Raw genomic sequence first — 18,865 nt, 5'->3', positions numbered from 1 at the left:
ATACTGAAAGTAGTAAGGTCACACTTAGCAGTAGGCAATTTCCACCTCAACTTATCAGTCTAATTAGACCAATAAACACATTTTTTTCTCAAACTTTATACAAACAAATTCACAAGGGTGGACTAGATCCACATCCTAATAATATAGAAACTAGTACAATTGTGTCTGAACATGTATATCACCATTCTCATTGGGTGGACTCCAACTCGGTCACGGACTTATAGATTCAACCTTCTAGACACCAGTAGGTTTCTGTTCTCGTATCACTTCACCAAGGACCAACCCTATCCTTGGAAAACCTTTTATAAGGCAGAAGGTAATATAATGTTTCACAATAAGGTCAAAAAATACCTCCCCAACCAGTATGCGAGAGCGCCGAGAGGAGAGTCACAACATGCTAATGTGAACTCCAATTGGTAACATCCTACAGGATATCGAGAAACCATGATCCGGCTCTTGGGACTGAATTTCTGTTACATAATCCACTAGGTGTATCTACTAGGATTACATGCAAATATATACTAAGCAGCAGGAGATATGCATCCCCTCCTACTATTGAACTTAATTTAAGTCCTAGGATATTAACAAAATCAAGTCTTTCATGCAACAAAGCTTGCTGATTCAGTTTTCGCCGAATTTGGCAGCACAGAACCTGTGAATGCACAAGTAGATCTCTCAGGACGCACAAACACATTAGTAACTGTTACAGAACTGAATTGTAAGTTTCACGGTGAAAAAATGCGATGTTAGGAAGTCAGAGATAATATGTAAGAAAATTTTAACAAGGGAGAGTCAATTCTCAAAGAAACTGTATATCATTTTTGCTCCTACTTTTGTGCAGTATAATACAAACGCAGGAACTCACCAAGTACCAGAAATTCCATCAACCAAGCCATTAATCCGATCACCGGTGATGCATCCAGCACTCATAACCTCTTCAGCAACACCCATATCAATCGCCTCCAAAGCAGCCAAAGCATTACTCTGTATTTGAATTGGACCCCTATACTGTCCCTCCCCTCTGATGGCACTCAAGTCCTTCTCAAAAACCAACACCTCAAACCCCTTCCTCTTCGCCGCCAACGCGAAAACCAGCCCCCCAATCCCACCACCCGCCACCAGAATCCTCAGCTTCTTTTCTTGCGGGCTTGAGCTTCCACCAGTTTCAGATGCCTCAGCTTTTGGAACTTCAGCTACACTGGCTCTCACTCTACTCAGTTTCTTTAAAACCCCATCTTCTTGCTTCCTGAGGAATGATTTCTGGTTCAGAGAACGGCAGATTTCTGCTGAAAAATCTTTAGAAATGAGAAACGGGAAAGGGGCTCGTGATGACACTGCTATTGAGGGATTGATTGGATTGTAGAGCACAGTTGAGCTCATTTTTTCTGTTACCACACAACACCCACAACCCAAAGTGTCAGCAACAATCTTCAAACGTTCAAGAATTTAGGAAGCAAAGAAAAGGTGATGTCCACTACTTAATTGTTTTTCTCAGCTTTGATCAACTAAAATAAGGATTATGGGAAGTTAAATTGTGTGTGCGAGAAAGCAACGGTGTGGTGGTGGGGTTTCAAGAACTGGCCACCAATCCAAAGGTAAAGAAGCAGCACCAATGACAGAGATTTCACAGCCACATGTCGCTTCCATGTTGCCTGTCTGGTTTCTTGACCTTGCAAATATCTCGACACCTGTTCACTTCTCTTCTTACATATATGGTTGCCCTGTTTTCCTACATCTGACATATGTTACATACATAAATTCAATGATTTTCAATTGGATAACATTCTTTCTTCTATGTTTCTCCTCCAATAACTTGAGCTTACTCATTCAATCTAACCATATAGCATTCAATATAATACTTATATTGACGACCATCAAATAGTTTAATGCTGGTATTTAATTATATTCGGGTGAAAGATAGATCATAACTTCAAAATTTAATGAAAATGCTGAAGAATTAAATTTAATGATTAAACAAGAATACTAGTACATGGCTTGCATAGTAGTCGCATGTCCTAATTCTGTTGGGACTATACATTTTCTTTACCTAATATGTAGTTGATAGATTACGTTAGCTAGCAACTGTTTATGTTCACATATACCTATTATGTAATAACGAGTTGATAATAATTGATATTTATAAAATTATTTATTGATGAACTCCGATTTATCTATAATGAGTACAAATATATATATATATAGAAAAAAATAAGTATAACAAAATTTAAATTATTTTTTAATTTATACGTATCATTCATATGCAGAGCTCATGTTAATTTCTTCTGTACCATTTCAATTTTATTGAATTTCCTTCGGGGGACAATAAGTGTAACAAAATTAAAAATTAAAATAACTTTTTTTTTTATCATTACAATTTTTTTTATAAAAAAAAAGCTGTATTACACCATAATTACGTGATGATTACTGCACTAAATAATGACAATTAGTGGAATACGATGGTGGGGTTGGGTGCACCATCGACAGGACAGTGGTGGGAGTTGGAAGGAAGCTATTGGTTGAAATAAAATCAATTTTCCAATTATTTATATTTATCTATGTAATTTAAATATCGATCGTGTCCAAATCATGACCAGAATAAAGGGGGGGAAATCCAAAGGACCGAAAATAGCCATTTATTTGACTACCGAATTCTGCCAAAATCATTAATTAATTCCTAAAAAATAAAATAAAAGATAAATTACAACGAGTTTTTTTAAAATTTAACATAATTATAAATATTTTTTTTATTATTTGAATTTTAAAAAAAATAATCCACTTAATTCAGAAAAATTTAAACGGTAACTAAAACTATAATTCATAGTCCACAAGGACATTTTAGTTAGTTCACTATAAAAATTGAATCGAGATCTAGTGAAAACTAATGGATTGGACTAATTGTTGTACGATTGTTAAAATTAGAAACAGTGTTGGTAATTTTTCAAACAGCGATAGAATATTTATAATTGTACTAAATTTAAAAAAAAAAATCGTTGTAACTCGCTCTAGATTTCAATGGATTATTTAATTAACCAAATATCATTGAAATGTTATTCCCAGAAAAATATGGAGAGGCAGTGATAATGATGGAGGCATTAGATGGTTGTTTGAAGTAGTAAGGAATATTATTACATGAAAATATCTGAGATAGTTGTTAGAGTTACATGTGGACCAAATTTTTGTCAGAATTAAAGAAATTTCTTCTTATGAATGATGATGGTTTCCTTTAGGACTATCTATGTCCTTTTCCAACTGCTTAGGTGGGCTCACAATGGGCCGAGGCGGCCCGGATCTAGGCCCAATTCAGCATTTTGTTTTCCTTAACAGTCAGTGGCTACTATTGGACTCATTTCATTTATTTTATGTCCAATAATTAATTATTTATTTCTAAATGAGATAATTTTGTGTATATATATATATATATATATTATTCATTATATTAGTTGTGTTCACGCAAATTTTGAATTTGCAGAAAAGAATTACAAAATAAGAAATATTTGCATAGAATAAATTTTATAAATTTAAAGTGAAAGTATTACAATCTTTGTACTGAAAATTATCCTCTGATTATTTACTTCAAATTTCAATCCAAGAGCTGAAAGTTATGTTGTTGAATGTGTTGGGGAAAGAAAATTAGGAGCAACTTTAAAATATTATATCAAGACTGGAGGGCTTGTTGGGAAGGAAGACCACTAACTAACTAACTGAATGCATTGCATGGTTTAAGGGTGGCAACAACCTTAACTGCAGCAGCTAGCAACGTTGGATTTGGTTTCACTAATTTCATTCATGTGACGTCAGGAGGTCATGATTACGCAATTCGTTGCAAGATTAATATGTTCGTCGCAAACGACTAGCAACGAAATTTGCAATGAACTTGCCATTCACCACACTCAAAAAATGGATTTTACATGAGACAAGATTTGTGACAACAGCAAAACTTCATCATAAAATCGTACGACATTTGCAATAACTTTGCCATGGATGATCATGGCTGATTTCTTTGCAGGTCGCAAATACTTGCAGCAATTCTGATTTTTATTGTAAGTGTCAGTCAAATTTAAACGAACACACTAATGGACTGATTGATCATTCAAACTCGTCACAAATTTTCATCATTTGTTAGTTAATTATTATTCATATCGCAAGATTTTTCAGACAAGAGGATCTACAATTTAAGCAGACTTTGCAATGACTTTCTCTGTCTTTTGCAATGGGTTATGATGGAGTTTTATGTCCGTCACAAAATTATTTGTGACGGGTGCTTTTGTAAATGCATCATTTCATTGTCACGAAAAAATTTCCGACTGGTTGGTAAATTACACTTTAAAAAAAATGGTTCCCAAGCAATCATATTTTTGCATTCCCTCGCCTTCTTTAATTTCATCACTATCTAAATCAACATGTATATTGTGTGAATACACCCTTCCTCTTTTTTGACACTTGTTGTAATTTTTTTTATAATATGTAATTTATTACATCATTCAAATACCCTCAAATTCAATAACTAATTCAATCATCTCAATTTTATTTTATTTTTTAAAGTATTTACAAAATGGATAGACAAAAATGGCGCTTGACTGGACAGTCGTAGCAAGATGAATAGTGCCTACATTTGTAGGACTATTTGCTTACTAATCTCACAAAATTTACTTAATTTTCTATCTCTTTATCTATCTATACTATTTCTTACATTTGATGGGTTAAAGTAACTATATTTGATTCACAAAATGCATATTAATTAATATATACCCTCAAATAATTCATAACAAAAAGAATTACCCTCAAATAATTTTTTTTTTGGCTAAAAAATGACTACTTCTTTAAACGTTTTTGTAAAAAATATTATGTTCACGTTCATTTAGAATTAATTAAAAATATTAAGAAAGTATCAGTTATACTTTTTTAAATAACAAAAAGAATATGACAGACTTAAGGAACCATTGTAATTTACCTAAAACAAAATTTCAAAACATTGTCCACCCAATTTCCAAAGAAAAAAAAAAAGAAAAGGGTAAAAAAAGGAAAAAGAAATAGAAAAAGAAAAGAAAAGTGGGATAGTGGATACCGCCGGGACGGGCCCCTGTTTGGAGTATTCTCACATGGAGTTTAGATTGAGACAACATCTGCCAACTCAACAATGACCCCGCTTTCCTTCTGTCATTAACTGCCCCTCTATGAACACCAAAATCTGAGTCATACAGAACCCCAGCACCGGGCAGTCTTACTTTTTCTTCAACTACTATTCTTTTCTCCTTGTTCAATTATATATCTTCCTTTTCACACTCCATAATCTTGCTCTGATTCATTAAACTATTCCCTTGCTTGCCCCGTTCCATGTTCAAACCAAATTAATAAAAGGGGTTATCCATTCCAAGAGAGAGCAGCCCTTTTGGACTCATCTCATTATTCTTCATTTATCTATACCACAAAGAATAAAGAAGCAAGAAATCATCGAAAAGTTTGAGAAGAAAGACAAAAGGCAGCAACTTCTTTTAACTAGCTTTTGTTTGATGTAATTAAGGTGAGTTCTTTATCGAGCACATTTTCTTTTTGCTCTTCTTTTTCTGGTCCCTTTTTGTTCCGGTGTAGTGTGTGCTTTTGTGTGTGAGTTCGTGGGTGAAGCAGGAAAAAATTGGATTTTTGGGAAATGGACAATGGTCTAAGAATTTTGACAACGACAGACAGGGGTTTTATGTGGTATAAGAACAAGGGGTAGAGGTTTTAGAGCTTCAAAACTTGGCCCTCTGTCTGAAAAACATCAACATCTTGTAAGAAATGATGCTTGATTTGATCGGGCACTGCTCTTGGCTTTACCAGAACATCACGAGCCTTCCAGTGGTCCAGCCAGCTCCATGCCCATTAAGTTTTAACAGACTCGAGAAAATGGGCCATTTTGGTAATGTTGTGCACATGTACAGACAAATATACCCACTGGGCACTGAAATGTCATATATGACTTCTTTGTGAATGGTGATAGGAAGATGAAAAGGCCTCATAATTGGTAGCTTTTTTTATTTGGTTTTTGAAGATTTTGAGTATTTGGATCTGACCTTTTTGATCCTATATTCATTAGGTTCCAAGATGGAATAGGATTTTGGAGAATTATGGAAGCATTTTGGCGTACATTTGTCCTGAATTGACAGTCATGAGGAGGAATTCTGAGTCTTTCAGAAACTCTGGGGCCTATACTAGCCCGGGTACACCCGAGTACAGTGGTAGCAATGTGGGAGAAATACCAAAGACATGGAGTTCAGAGCGAGTACCATTGCCAACAAGTGGTAACCGGAGGCGTGTCAGTGCTTCTGCTTTGATGCCTTTTAATAGTGGAAAGGCTTTACCTTCGAAATGGGATGATGCTGAGAGATGGATAACTAGCCCAGTTTCAGTTTATGGTGGTGGCTTCAAGACTTCAGTTGCTCAGCCTCAGAGACGGCCCAAGTCGAAAAGTGGACCATTGGGGCAATCGGGGCTTGTTTACTTGCCCAACTATTCGCCCACGGGGCCTGTGCATGATGGTGGGAACATGAGGAATTTCATGGCAAATTCACCTCTTACTACCGGAGTGTTGGTCCCGGAGGGTCTATCTGTTCATTATGAAGCTGGAGTTGCTGCAAAATCTGATTCTTTATATACTGAAAAGAACATAAAGCGGAGTACTAGTGTGCCTGGCTTGTCGGATTTGCTGAGCGAGTCTTCTGTCCCGAGTTCTGAAGGTATAGAGTGTTCTTCTCTTTCTGGCCTTATAGGTGATCAACTGCTCATGCACTCGTGTACTGAATAAATTGTTTGAATGTTAATTGGCCAACAATTGGAGTTAACAGTTGATGATAGTGATGTTATTTCGCCAATTACTTCTTGGTTCTTAGCGCACAGAAGCATTACCACAATATGCTCCTTATAGGTCCTAAATACCTTCTTGCTTACCTTGCTGGTAGACTGTTCTCCAGAACTCTGTTAGTGGATAATCCTCTCTTATTCCAGAATTTTGAGGGGCTATGGGTGAAGTCCAGTAGGAATCTGTTGTGGTCTAGTTGTGCCTTGTCAATGTAGATCAGAGTGGTTTTCCCTTGTCTTAGACAAAGATTATTCCCACTCAATGCCTCTGAATCGAATCTTTCTTCTACAATTGAACCTAGCATTTGAGATCAAGAAGGTTCATATTGTATTTGCAACCCCTAAATTGTACTTCTAGTACATATGATATTTCCTTGATGAGGCGATACAACTCTGTGCAGAAACTTTAGAAACTTATTTAACATGTACGAGTACCTTTCATGTTACATCTGTCAACATTTCTCTGCAATAGGGGAATTGGCGTTTCCAGCCTAATGAAACCCATTCTTAAATATTTGTTCTATGCGCTTCTGTTTAATTGATTAGTTGAATGATCAGATGATAAGTTTGATGGAGCCAGAGAAGAAGAAGTCCTGGTCTCGTGCAGGGATATGGCTACTCAAATGAGCCCTGAAGGGAGCACTCATTCGTCTTCAAAAGGGAGGTTATCATTTTCTACTTTACCTTCCTCAGTTCCCGCCTCATTGAGCCAGCATCTAAATCCTGCTCCAAAAGATGAAGTCAGAGATGTCCAAGTAGACAAAGGCACCACCACCGCTCGGCAGTCAAGAAAACAAGGAAAGACAAACTCCAAGAATGTTGAAGAATTACCTTCAGCTTGGGATGTTGCTGGCACTGGCGCATCAGAGAACATGTCAAAGTATGTCTACAGTTTCTAAGGATAATAGGAAAGTAATTTTGTAGTTTCCATGGATCATAAACTATCAAATTAGGAGAATCTTATTGTTCGTATATCACCTCTTATTAGGCAAGAGGAAATGCCTAGACATGATTCTGCCTCAACAAAAAGCTTCTCCATAAAACTTAAAACTGCCTTCAACCTACTAATAGTTATCGTTTCGGCATTGTATGTTTCATGCTTAGTAGAAAGGAATATCGAGTGAATTGGTTGATGGATGCACGTCGTCATGGACATGATGCTTATGTTTGTTTCCTACAGGTTGCAAAGAGAGGAAGCGAAGATCACTGCTTGGGAGAACTTGCAGAAGGCTAAAGCTGAGGCAGCTATTCGAAAACTTGAGGTTCGTTCGGCACAAAAATCACCTTTAGTGCATCAAAACTGAAAAAATAATAGTTCGCTGAAGTTCCTATATCTAGCACAGGAAGAATCACTGACAATTATTGAATCGCATTACTTCCTTTCTTCAGCTGCCTATTTAATGGTTATGAATGTCAGCAGCATCCTCTGAAATAGGTTAGGAAGCTTGCACGTTTCATGTTACATCCTCTAACGCATTCTTTAATCAGATGAAACTGGAAAAGAAGAGATCTGCCTCCATGGACAAGATAACAAACAAGCTCAGAGCTGCCCAGATGAAAGCAGAAGCCATGAGAAACCTGCTGTCGGACCGAGCTCCTACAGCCTCTCACAAGGGGATTTCATTCTGTACATATGTCAAGATTTGTTCTCTCTCCAGTTGTTTTACCTGCAACAAGACTTAGTTCCTAGAATAAAATATTTTTCTGCCTCGCTATTAGGCCAAAGGACTTTATCCTTCTAGGCTTTACATTATTTTGCAATATTGTTAGCTAAGCTGGCCATAATTTTCACGGGTGCCACCCAGGGTGTATATGGAGACACCAAATTTTGAAACCAAAACCTGCTGCAGCAGATCTTGCATATTCTGTCATTCATTATCTACCATGAATAACTTGTCGTATGGAGGTAGTGATCTAAATATTACTAAAAATTGTGGAAGAGCAAATGGGTTAATGAAACTCATAGTAGGCACCGCGCCTGTTTACTTCATGTGGTTCTTAGAAGTTGAGGAGACTCATGATGTCAGTTTGTAAAACAGCACAAAACGTCCTGCAGAAAAGTCTCGGAGGTCCAAACAAGAAAACTTACATATAAAAGTAATGTATCGGAGAATGCACGAGCGGTAAATAAAAAACTGGCAGCACCAAGTTTTACTAGTACATAAGCTGAAGCATCAATGTATTATTTCCAGCTCAGCAACATCAACAGCATTTTCATTAGAAGTTACTTTGGATACCAACTAACAAGCAACTAAAATTGTCAACATTTTCCCTCTTCAAATACAAGACAGCTAAAAAGTATATTATGAATAACATTACTAGGTAATTGAAATGCTAACAGTGGTTGTCATGGTTAAAAATAACCACAATCTGGCAGGGCATCGGATTAATTGTTCAAGACAAATATCAGATAGAGTTGCAACTCTCCTCGGATCCTCAGTAAGGCCTGTATCTGTAATCTGCACGTGAGGGTCTGCCACCACTCATACTGCCACCGACACCATAACCCCACTGCCGAGCAATAGATAGGAACGATTAGTACATAGTATGAATACTCAGAATATGTAGACCATACTGGATCACCATCTATCCAGTTCATTATGTGTAGGTACATGCATGTAAGTTACAACATTTGACAAACAACTATTACTAAGATGAAATGACCAGATTCTTTTGAGATTCTTTTATTGTGTTTTTTTTCCCCGTGGGAGAAATTACAAATAAATTGCTATATATATATATATATATACCTATTTTACCTAGCAAATTAAATCTAGCTTAAGTGACTTGAGAAACACAACAAACTGGTGACAACTACATGAATAACTATAAAATCATGACATGGAGAAAAGAAAATTGAAGGTCCCTAGTGTGCCTAGGAACAAGTATGCAAAGACACATAATCACGACTTTATAAGATTCAGAAGTTAAAATTAATTGGAATGCCTTCAGCCGTATGCAATCTTCCCAAGATAAGCCATTCAGAAATTATAAACTTAAGCACTACATAAATATAGAACCACAAGCAAGTCACGCACCATGCATAAAAGACGAGACAGAGAGTATAGACAAGTTGATACATAAATGATGATACACACAGCCTCACTGCTGTTACACATCTTCTCTAATGAGAAACAGGCAACAAACTATACATATGTACTCACGTCATCAAAATCCAGGCTCCCATACATCCTGCCATAAGTGCGCATTGGTCCGCCATACCCAAATGGTTCAGGATTATTCATCATGAAATTACTACTAGGACCAGCATCATCAATTGGTGTCGCTGAATCTATTGCAACCTGTAAGACATAAGAAGTGAGAACCATCAAGAATAGTCACTCATTTTATTAATGAGTTAATAGTTACCAGCAGGTATCCATAAGCACCTGAAACTCTAAAAGTATATCTTTATGTATCATCTTGAGTAACCAAACTTGCATTTTAGGAATACATTGCCATTAAGTGGTCAAACTCAATTTTTAGATGAACAATGAAAACATCATTACAACATAATCGTGTGACTGCCAGTAAAATAATGGAACATAACATCAGTCTAAGCAAAAATTTCTATATTGAAAGCTTGTACAATTTTCAGGAGGTAAATGGAGAGCCAGCATTGTCATGTTTAAACATGAGCAAATTGCAAACAACAAACATAGAGCACCACATAAAAGCTGAAAAAAGATTACGGGATATTCGAATTGTAAGAACCATCAGCACTCAAGAAAGCACTAGAAAGTATCTGGTTTTATATGTTGAGAATATTGAGACAGACACAATATCATCAAACAAAATGAGAACAGTTAGAACAAAATAACTGACATGCAAAGCCCACGTCTGAAATCTCTGCACACAGTGAAGACAATTGGCAAACAACAGCGTTGGATCAGATAGATAGCCATTTGACTTTCTAGTTACAGACTCAACATGATGCCCAAAAGATGTGATCACTCGTGTTACAGTTCCCATCTGACCTCCTTAATTATGACTGATTCAGTGTTCCTTTTTTGGGGAAAAGTAAAGTATAAAACTTAAAAGGATGACTCAGGGTTTTACAAAAATCACCGACTTGTTGTCCCTAGCATCTCCCATGTCCATCTCTACATGTTTCTACGGAAATAGAGGATTAACTCTTAAGAGTACGAAGATACTACTTATACAAAGAGAACAACAGCGGAAGATATTGCTGGCGGATCTGACAAGAAGAGTCGTTTGAAGGTGACTGCAATGGTGGGATGAAGAATATTGCGCCTTTCCTGCGGAGCTAATGGCAGTGGAGGATGCAGCAGGTTGCTTTAGAAGTAAAAGTAAGGTCTTGTCTCATCGTCAGCCCATCTGCCAGTTATTTTACATACTCCTACCAGTTTTGTCCAACTCCAAAAGTTCCCAGTTCTGTGGGTGCTCTTGTTCAGAGATGGTTCAGGTTGCAGTTGCACAGTCCACCAGTTGGTTCAGACTAATCTAAGAGTACCTAGCCACCCAGAGGGGATTTTATTTCTAGCACTGGACTAAATCCTATGTCTCGATATTGTTGAAAAATAAAGTAAAACATCTTGAACAAGTCATCATTTGTTAGTAAACAACAGGTATCAAACCTGGTGTCCACATATTTCATGAGATCTTCGAGCTACACGATCTGCAACACCATCATCAGCAAAAGTAACAAAGCCAAATCCCCGATGACCAGTTCTCTTGGGGTCCTGCGAAGTAGCATGACAATGTTTCAAAACTTTCATTTCATCAAATGCAGCAAGTCACAGCAATTCTTACCTTTGGCACATAAACATCCAAAATACGACCGAATCTTCCAAAATACTGACGAAGATCTTCTGCACTTGCCTCCTGAGGAAGCCTACCAACAAAGATCTTTTTGCCCATCCCCCGAGGTGCCTCCCCTCCTAATGATGATATTATCAAACTGAGATCATCTATTCGAAAAGCTTACAGGAATGTGCTTTCGGCAATTAACTTACTTCCATACATAGAACCAGGATGATCATACAAGGTTGGAGCACCAAGTGCAGCATATCTAGTTGCCGCGTTAATATAAGCATTATAAGCACCATATCCACCCCCACCCTGGGGCATTCGACTAATTGGCCTGAAATCTTCCTCCTACAGTGGAGCAGACAAATATAAAATTTATATATATGGGCTGTGAGCTACAAAAATTCCAGGAGGCCATTAAAATGCAAAAGAACCATTTTGCATCTGCATGCATGTTTTCGTCAAGAATATAAACATGATGATATGATCTGGATAATGAGCCAACACCTCAGACTTAGATTTCGGTCTTTGCTAAAGCTTTTCCACTATATTTATTGTTATCATAATAGGTGGAGTCATTACATACAGTTCATCCTTGGCCCACATCCTTGTTCTGCGCACAGTAACTCTTCTAAGCCAGGCCTGGGGGCAGAATACCATTTGCAGACTAGATTTTGTATTTTTAACTTATTCTGCATGTATTTGTGTTATAAGAAACAGTGGAGACAGATGCTAGAGTAAATTAGTAATCGAAAAAAATGCTGCTGTCAGACCATGCAGCAAATGCTGCCACATGAAATTTCAAAAAGAAAATTATGAAAGGCCAATGTATATGTATGATGCAGAAAGATACCTTTGGTGTCGCCCTGTCCACAACCACTGTTGAACCTCCCAATTCATGAGTTTCAACCATCAGATCATCCACAGCTTCTGTGAACAGATAACACAAGAGGAAGAAATAGTTTTATTGAGTGTGATACAAATAACATCAAATGGCACTTACTAAGAAACAGGTTACACGTGCAATAAAGCAGGCTTATGTAGATATTGTATTGAAGAGCTCATCCTTTTAACCCTTTTGCATTAGGACGTAAATTAGAATTTCCCAAATCATAACCAATTTCCTGACTCCAAATTTCGTGCATTTTCAAAGGACCAGGGCGTGACCTTACACCCCTAAGGCTAACCCTTCAATGTTGTGAAGATAAATTGTTGGACTATCTGAGATATTGGTGACCATGACATTGGAAAGCTACCGCTAGATAGAGGGGCATGGTAGAAAGGTCATAGGTGTTTCATGGAAAGTCGATGTTTCGAACAACATATTGTGGTTTAGTGTTGCATGCTGTCTGCAGGTGAATCTTTAGATACCAACAAGGAAAACCCAAAAGACCACATAATTACACCACTAATTAGGGTCTTGACTTTTCATTGGAAACATTAAGCGTTGCCTCTCCAAATTAGTTGTATACGAGGGAACATAGGGCCAAACCTAAGAAATAAGAAGCAAACAGAAAACAGAAAAGGGCATTACCAGCATTTGCAAAAGTGATAAATCCAATTCCACGATGACCTTTGGTGGTTGGATCCTGCAAAAGTGAATATTAAATCATGTTGTGTAAACATTACACTGTTGTGTCATCATCATAATAGAGAATGGGAGAAAAGTATGAACCTTTGGCATGTATAGATCTGTTATGTCACCATATTTCTCAAAATGACTGCATAAGGAGGAAACAGATACCACACTTAGACTTTATCACTCACAACATAACCCTCCAGCATTACAGATTAACCCACTGACATAGCAATTCAAATAATCACACCTCGATGACTTCATCAAAATAAAAAGAAAAGGAAAAGCAACCTTCTGAATGCAGCTTCTGTCACAGATGGCGGAATCCTTGCTACAAAAATCCTGGTCACTTTCTTTGATGATGTTCTCATCTCCTCCTATAAAATAGTTCAGATTGAGACTACATTTAGAGTGCCTCTGCAACTTCAAATGACTGGGCAATGTTGAAAAGCAACAACCAGAATGTAAAACAAAAATAATAGAACAAATAAATTGTTAAAGAAGGTAACCTTTGGTGTTGCTATTTTAACCTCAAGCATTCTATTGCCAAGGAAATGCTCACTTGCTAATGCAGCCTGTGACATGCACAGATGAAATAAAATAAGGAATCATAGCGCAACAACCAGGAGTTTGGTTCTCAGAGTATGCAGAGAGAAATTCTAAATGACAATCAAGCTAATATTGAGAACTAAAAACCACAAGCAACAACACAAGGGTTGGAAAATTATGTCCAAGATGTGTGTCACCTTTGCATCCTCAATTGTGGCAAATGTTACATATCCGAAACCACGAGAACGACCAGTGGAACGCTCCTGAAATCACCATAGCAAGAAAATAAGGGATCTCCTTTACATTTCATCCACTGTATTTACATACTTTAAGAGAGAAAGACAAAAACTAATCACAGATAAGCACAGTGGCAGCGTCTTATTTCCCACAATCGGAAGCAAATATCAGATACAATTCAACATCAAAGGCAAGTGATTAGTTTGATTTCATAAGCTGAAGATTTCAAGGTAAAATTTTCAAACAGCGTAGATTATTAGAGAATATATAATGGAAGTTTCCTCTAAAAGTTGCACCCTCCCTGCAAAATCATATTATTCAATTGCAATGTAAAATGAAAAAAACGAAATATGACTCATGAATAGGCATGATTCAATCTAGGATTCTAACGAGCCTCTCAAACAGAATAAAAGGAAATAGCTACTAATAGCACGCCATAGGGCTCAAAATGGCAAATGGTGCAATGCCAGCACCATTGTGCAGAAATGGCGCTGCATTGCTCATGGCACGCCCTTGGGCTGTCCTAGGCTCCTTTCCTTGAGGCACCTTCGGAGTGCGCCTTTTTTAAGGGAAAGGAATTAGCCGGATCTTTTGAGAATAAAAGGAGGAAGAAAACCCTAATCTCACTTAACAGCCACTCCACTGTTTCTCTCTTAGCACATATCTTTCTTTCTCAGGCTCGTGTTTTATTGCTTTTCTTCTTTCTTTTTCTTTCATTTTCTTCCTCTTTTCTTTTTTTATTGCCATCATTTATTACATCAAGACTTTAACAACTATGAGCACAAGGAATAGTGTTAGAAACTACATCAAGAGAACATTTAAGAATTGGCAGGTTCTTTCGTAAAGTCCTTTACCCCGTTCCAAGTTTTTGGCACAAGTTTTCATCGTATGCAAAACAACAAGAACCATAAGCATGCAACGCAAAGAAGACTTGGCATAATAGACATTAGTCATAAGTAGACTTTTTTGTTCTCGGATGCACAGAAGCAGCTCTCACAAAGTAAATAGAAAAGAACCAACCTTCATCACAATGCAGTCCTCCAATTCACCAAATTTAGTCATGTATTCTCTCAACCCTTCAGTATCCACATCCCATGGAATTCCCAACACCTAAAAGTGGTTCAGACAATGCACATTAGTCACATAAAAATACCATACACTTGTCAAAACAGATATGATTTTCTTTTCTTGAAGAACACATAAAAATTTGAAACTTACGACGAGCTTTCGGTCGGACATGACGAAAGTAGATCTTGCGGTTCAGGAGAACGAGAATTTGTGCAGATCTCTCCACTCTCTTCTCACTCTCTCTCTCTCACCAACTCTCAATCGCTCACGCACTCTTCCTGCACACAACAATAATAGGCACACCTCTTTCTCACAACACACAATTACCATCATCATCATCATCACATACCAAAGTAAACTCAAACTCACCATCTTTTTAAGAATTCTAACAAATAAGACACCTAAGAGAAAAACAGTATTCAAGAAAAAAGCGAGAATTATGGCAGAATAGCTGCGGGCTCTCCCTGCTAGACTGACCTTTTCATCCGATTGGGGATTTCAAAACCCTAAATCGCTCCGCTCCGCTCTGCTCGCGCTCTCCTCTCTCTATTTCTCTCTCTCCCCCCGCTCTCCTCGCGCCGCTTAGCTTCAGCTTTTCTATCTGCCTACACCAGATTCTGGCTTTCCTTTAATACTGTCTGATTTAGTTGGCCCAAAACAGCGACTTCTTCCCGAACGTAAATACCTAATAACACTCTCTCCCCTGCCTCTGCTCAAAGATAACGCGAGTTCTGCTTCCACGGTTTTTAATCTCTCTGCACTCTTTGCTTTTTCCTAAATTTATCTATTCTTTTAGTGAAATAACATACGTTTTTTCCCTAATAATTTAACTTTATAGATACCTTTTCACGGTAATCTCGATTCACCTATATATTAATGAACGATAATCACACGGTTCTTTCTTGAAATTTAGTTTAATTTAAATATAACTATAAATACGTATTGTGATTTAAAAAATTACATCTTTATTCTTATTGTTTATTTACATCCAACAAATAAATCCGTCAAAACTCATTAACTTTTTTTATACTAATAAAAAAATCATATTTACTCCAATTAATTTTCTACAGATTGAATAAATATTTTCTAATCAAATTATCTTATAAAGTGAATGTACTTCCTCAGATGTGATGGCGCGCGAAAAAATGTATGAAGGTATTCTGATCAAAAAAGATTTGTCTGATTAGCCAAAATTAAGAATACGTCAATCGAGTATAAAAATGAATTTTCATTTGATTTTTATTTGCTATTACCAACAAATTTTGTGAATTTAAATTAATTAAAGAGGACAGAATAAACACCAAAAATATTAAATATAATTTTTTCAAATTATAAAAAATTTATATATAATTAGATCAAATCTCGTAAGAAGGAGATGTAATTATCGTATTAATATATAATTCCTTTGAACTTTGTCTAGATTATGACCTACAGTAGATTATGACAGTTCATAATCTACACATTGCCATCATTATTATCATACATTTATGTTGCATTCACAATATATATAGTTTAATTTAATTATATGTTTTAAATTTGAAAAACAAACATGTGTCAATTGACATTAATATGTAACACACCATTTTATTTTGAATGTCGGGTGAAGAAAGTTAGCATTGGCAGCATGCATTTTGCGTCTCTTGCAAAGATTATAGTCTCATAGATTACTCTCCCCAGGCCGGTGAAAGTGTACTATATATCAGTAAGTTGCCAATCGAGTTGCATTGATGTAATCTTGCGGTCCATGAGCAGGTAAACCAGGGAACACAGGTCCGAGCATCCGAAACATTCGCAGCAGCAAAGTTTCTTTATAATCTGGTCCAAACATGCGGGGAAGAAGAAAACCTCTTACCAGTTCCCACAGAGCATCTACTCTCTTGGTCACAATTGAGCCGCAGTCGAAATAATTCTTGAATGGTTCTTCTTCAACAGCCTGTCTCATATCACAGATAAAACCAGTTATTTCTTATGTCTTCGTTAATTTAGTTTGTGTGGTTTGTTGTTCTTTTGTTGTCGTAAAACTAATACGATTAAGCTGCTTACCGTTGCTTCATAAATACTATTGACGTAGATACACGTCCCAAAGTGCTTAAACATCAGTGCAGAGTCATCGTAGGGCAGCCTAGGCACGATATCGTAGCTATACACAAATCTGTAGTATCTGACTCCATAATGTTCAAATTGCTCTTTCATGAACTCCCCCAATCTCTCATCTCCAACCCTGGGCTGTCCAAATGTGTAGACCGCTTCCAGCCGTTCTAGAATTTTGACCTCGTTGTGTAGTGCAAGAACCGCAGGAAAGAGTACTGCAAGCGCCCCACCAAGGCTGTGGCCAGTAAGGATGAATTTTGTGTGATGATTGGTCTTGAAATGGCCTTTCAACTCTTCTGCTATGGTATTGTAAGCGTGTCGATGTTCACCAGTCATAGTGCTATTTGGCCACGTTCCATCCAGTTTCAGACCAAGGGCTCTCATGAAACCACCGTGAACTCTGCCATTGACGCCTAGGAGATTGTACCATGAGATATCAAAGTCGGTGCGCCAGTCATCAGCGTCGAAAACTTCTGTACCTCTGAAGGCCACAAAAATTATATCAGAATCAGCATTCTTGTCGCGGAACATGAAAGCTTGTGTTGTATCTTTCTGGTGTCTCTCTGTGGAAATAAGTTGAGAAAAACTATTAGTTCATTATGCAGTCTGATAATTTGAAACTGATGATCTGATGCCCTCCATTTCTTACCATCCCAAAAGCTATATGTTCCCAGCAATTCCATCTGTCAAAAATTGTGGCAGATTCTGGTTAGAATTCATCCTACCTTAAAAACCAAAAAGAAAAAAGAAAAAAACATCAGAAGATCTCAAGACAGGTTAAAAGTGGTACTACCTTCCATGTTATTTCAACTGTAAATTTGATGAATTCGTGGTTCTCGTAGGCTAATTTTGATGCCATAGCCGAAAGAGTTGCGAAATATTTATTACTTCCTGGTTTGATGTTCTTGTCCAACTCCACCCTGTTATCTAGATGCCCAATAGTTGATAAGAAGCTAGCTGAAGTTTTACTCGGCACCACCACCTTCCCTGCAACACATGATATATTCTTTGATATATATTCATCATTTTAAGATATTAATATTAAATCATCGTCCTCTCTAACAGCTATGCTTTTAGATGAGGTAGTTGTTTAACATATATTACATCAGAGCCACACGAAACAAGAGGTTTTAGCGTTCGCTCGTGAGAGAAGGCGTGTTATGATATTAATATCAAACTTCTCGTTTCTAAGTAACAGCTTAAACTTTCATATGAATGCTCGTGTAGCATACAAGAAAATAAAAATAAGAACTATAGCATGAAACGAGAATGTGATTCTTCTCTGTTTCCGGGTTCCGGTTTTGCAAAATGGGACAGGTCGAATTGATGATTATGATGAAAGTATTTAAGATACAGACTAACCTCTCAATAAGTTCTGTAGGAAAGTGCTGAAGTTGCTTTTATTTCCTAGAAGGTTTAGGCACATCTCAAATTGTGAGCCGCGCTTCAACAATCGCTTCTCATAGTAGTGAAGAACCGTCTGGACTAGCGTACAGACATACATAATCACTCTACGCCTAATAATTGCTGGATTCATTTGAGGAATTCAATAAATTTCTTAACGCAAAGAATGTCCAAAGTACTAGTAGCTTATACTGTAAGGACGGAACTGTGGTGTGTGTGCAGGAAAATGTAAGAAGATGTTGGTTGGCATAATCGACTCGACTCGGATATATAAAGGTCTGCAAAAAAGAATCTTTATAAAACCTACGTTCCTACACAAGCAAGAAACTTTATGCC

General features: G+C 37.1%; 4 protein-coding genes across 5 annotated transcripts in view; 1 reads left to right on the top strand and 3 right to left on the bottom strand.

The window, feature by feature from the left end:
- The window catches only part of LOC105177618 (zeaxanthin epoxidase, chloroplastic), a 5,464-nt gene extending 4,084 nt beyond the window's left edge, over positions 1-1,380 (bottom strand). The window contains 1 exon segment of the mRNA XM_020699254.1: positions 866-1,380. Within this exon segment, the coding sequence (XP_020554913.1) occupies positions 866-1,380 (515 nt within the window).
- LOC105177617 lies at positions 5,165-8,549 on the top strand. Of its 2 annotated transcripts, XM_011100831.2 has the most exons (5): positions 5,165-5,521; positions 6,074-6,713; positions 7,393-7,714; positions 8,015-8,096; positions 8,323-8,549. In XM_011100831.2, the coding sequence occupies exons 2-5, from the start codon at positions 6,146-6,148 to the stop codon at positions 8,515-8,517; spliced, it is 1,167 nt and encodes a 388-aa protein (XP_011099133.1). In that variant the 5' UTR covers positions 5,165-5,521; positions 6,074-6,145; the 3' UTR covers positions 8,518-8,549. The 2 variants fall into 2 exon arrangements, with proteins under 2 accessions (XP_011099133.1, XP_020554683.1); XM_020699024.1 differs by lacking the exon at positions 5,165-5,521 and having other exon boundaries at positions 5,542-6,713.
- Positions 8,959-15,797, bottom strand: LOC105177616 (heterogeneous nuclear ribonucleoprotein A1-like 2). The gene is made up of 14 exons (XM_011100830.2): positions 15,512-15,797; positions 15,185-15,312; positions 14,987-15,076; positions 13,927-13,992; positions 13,690-13,755; positions 13,472-13,557; positions 13,280-13,325; positions 13,139-13,193; positions 12,458-12,534; positions 11,811-11,952; positions 11,608-11,735; positions 11,433-11,537; positions 9,999-10,136; positions 8,959-9,345 (listed from the first exon to the last, which is right to left on the bottom strand). Exons 2-14 carry the CDS (start codon positions 15,203-15,205, stop codon positions 9,271-9,273), a joined length of 1,095 nt encoding a protein of 364 aa, XP_011099132.1. The 5' UTR covers positions 15,206-15,312; positions 15,512-15,797; the 3' UTR covers positions 8,959-9,270.
- LOC105177615 (lipase A) lies at positions 16,593-18,751 on the bottom strand. Its single transcript, XM_011100829.2, has 5 exons — positions 18,488-18,751; positions 17,919-18,112; positions 17,775-17,808; positions 17,078-17,688; positions 16,593-16,967 (listed from the first exon to the last, which is right to left on the bottom strand). The coding sequence occupies exons 1-5, from the start codon at positions 18,660-18,662 to the stop codon at positions 16,734-16,736; spliced, it is 1,248 nt and encodes a 415-aa protein (XP_011099131.2). The 5' UTR covers positions 18,663-18,751; the 3' UTR covers positions 16,593-16,733.

Source organism: Sesamum indicum, linkage group LG15, assembly GCF_000512975.1.
Source record: "Sesamum indicum cultivar Zhongzhi No. 13 linkage group LG15, S_indicum_v1.0, whole genome shotgun sequence".
In the NCBI taxonomy this organism is placed as follows: domain Eukaryota; kingdom Viridiplantae; phylum Streptophyta; class Magnoliopsida; order Lamiales; family Pedaliaceae; genus Sesamum; species Sesamum indicum.
This window is presented reverse-complemented; position numbering and strand designations above follow the sequence as displayed.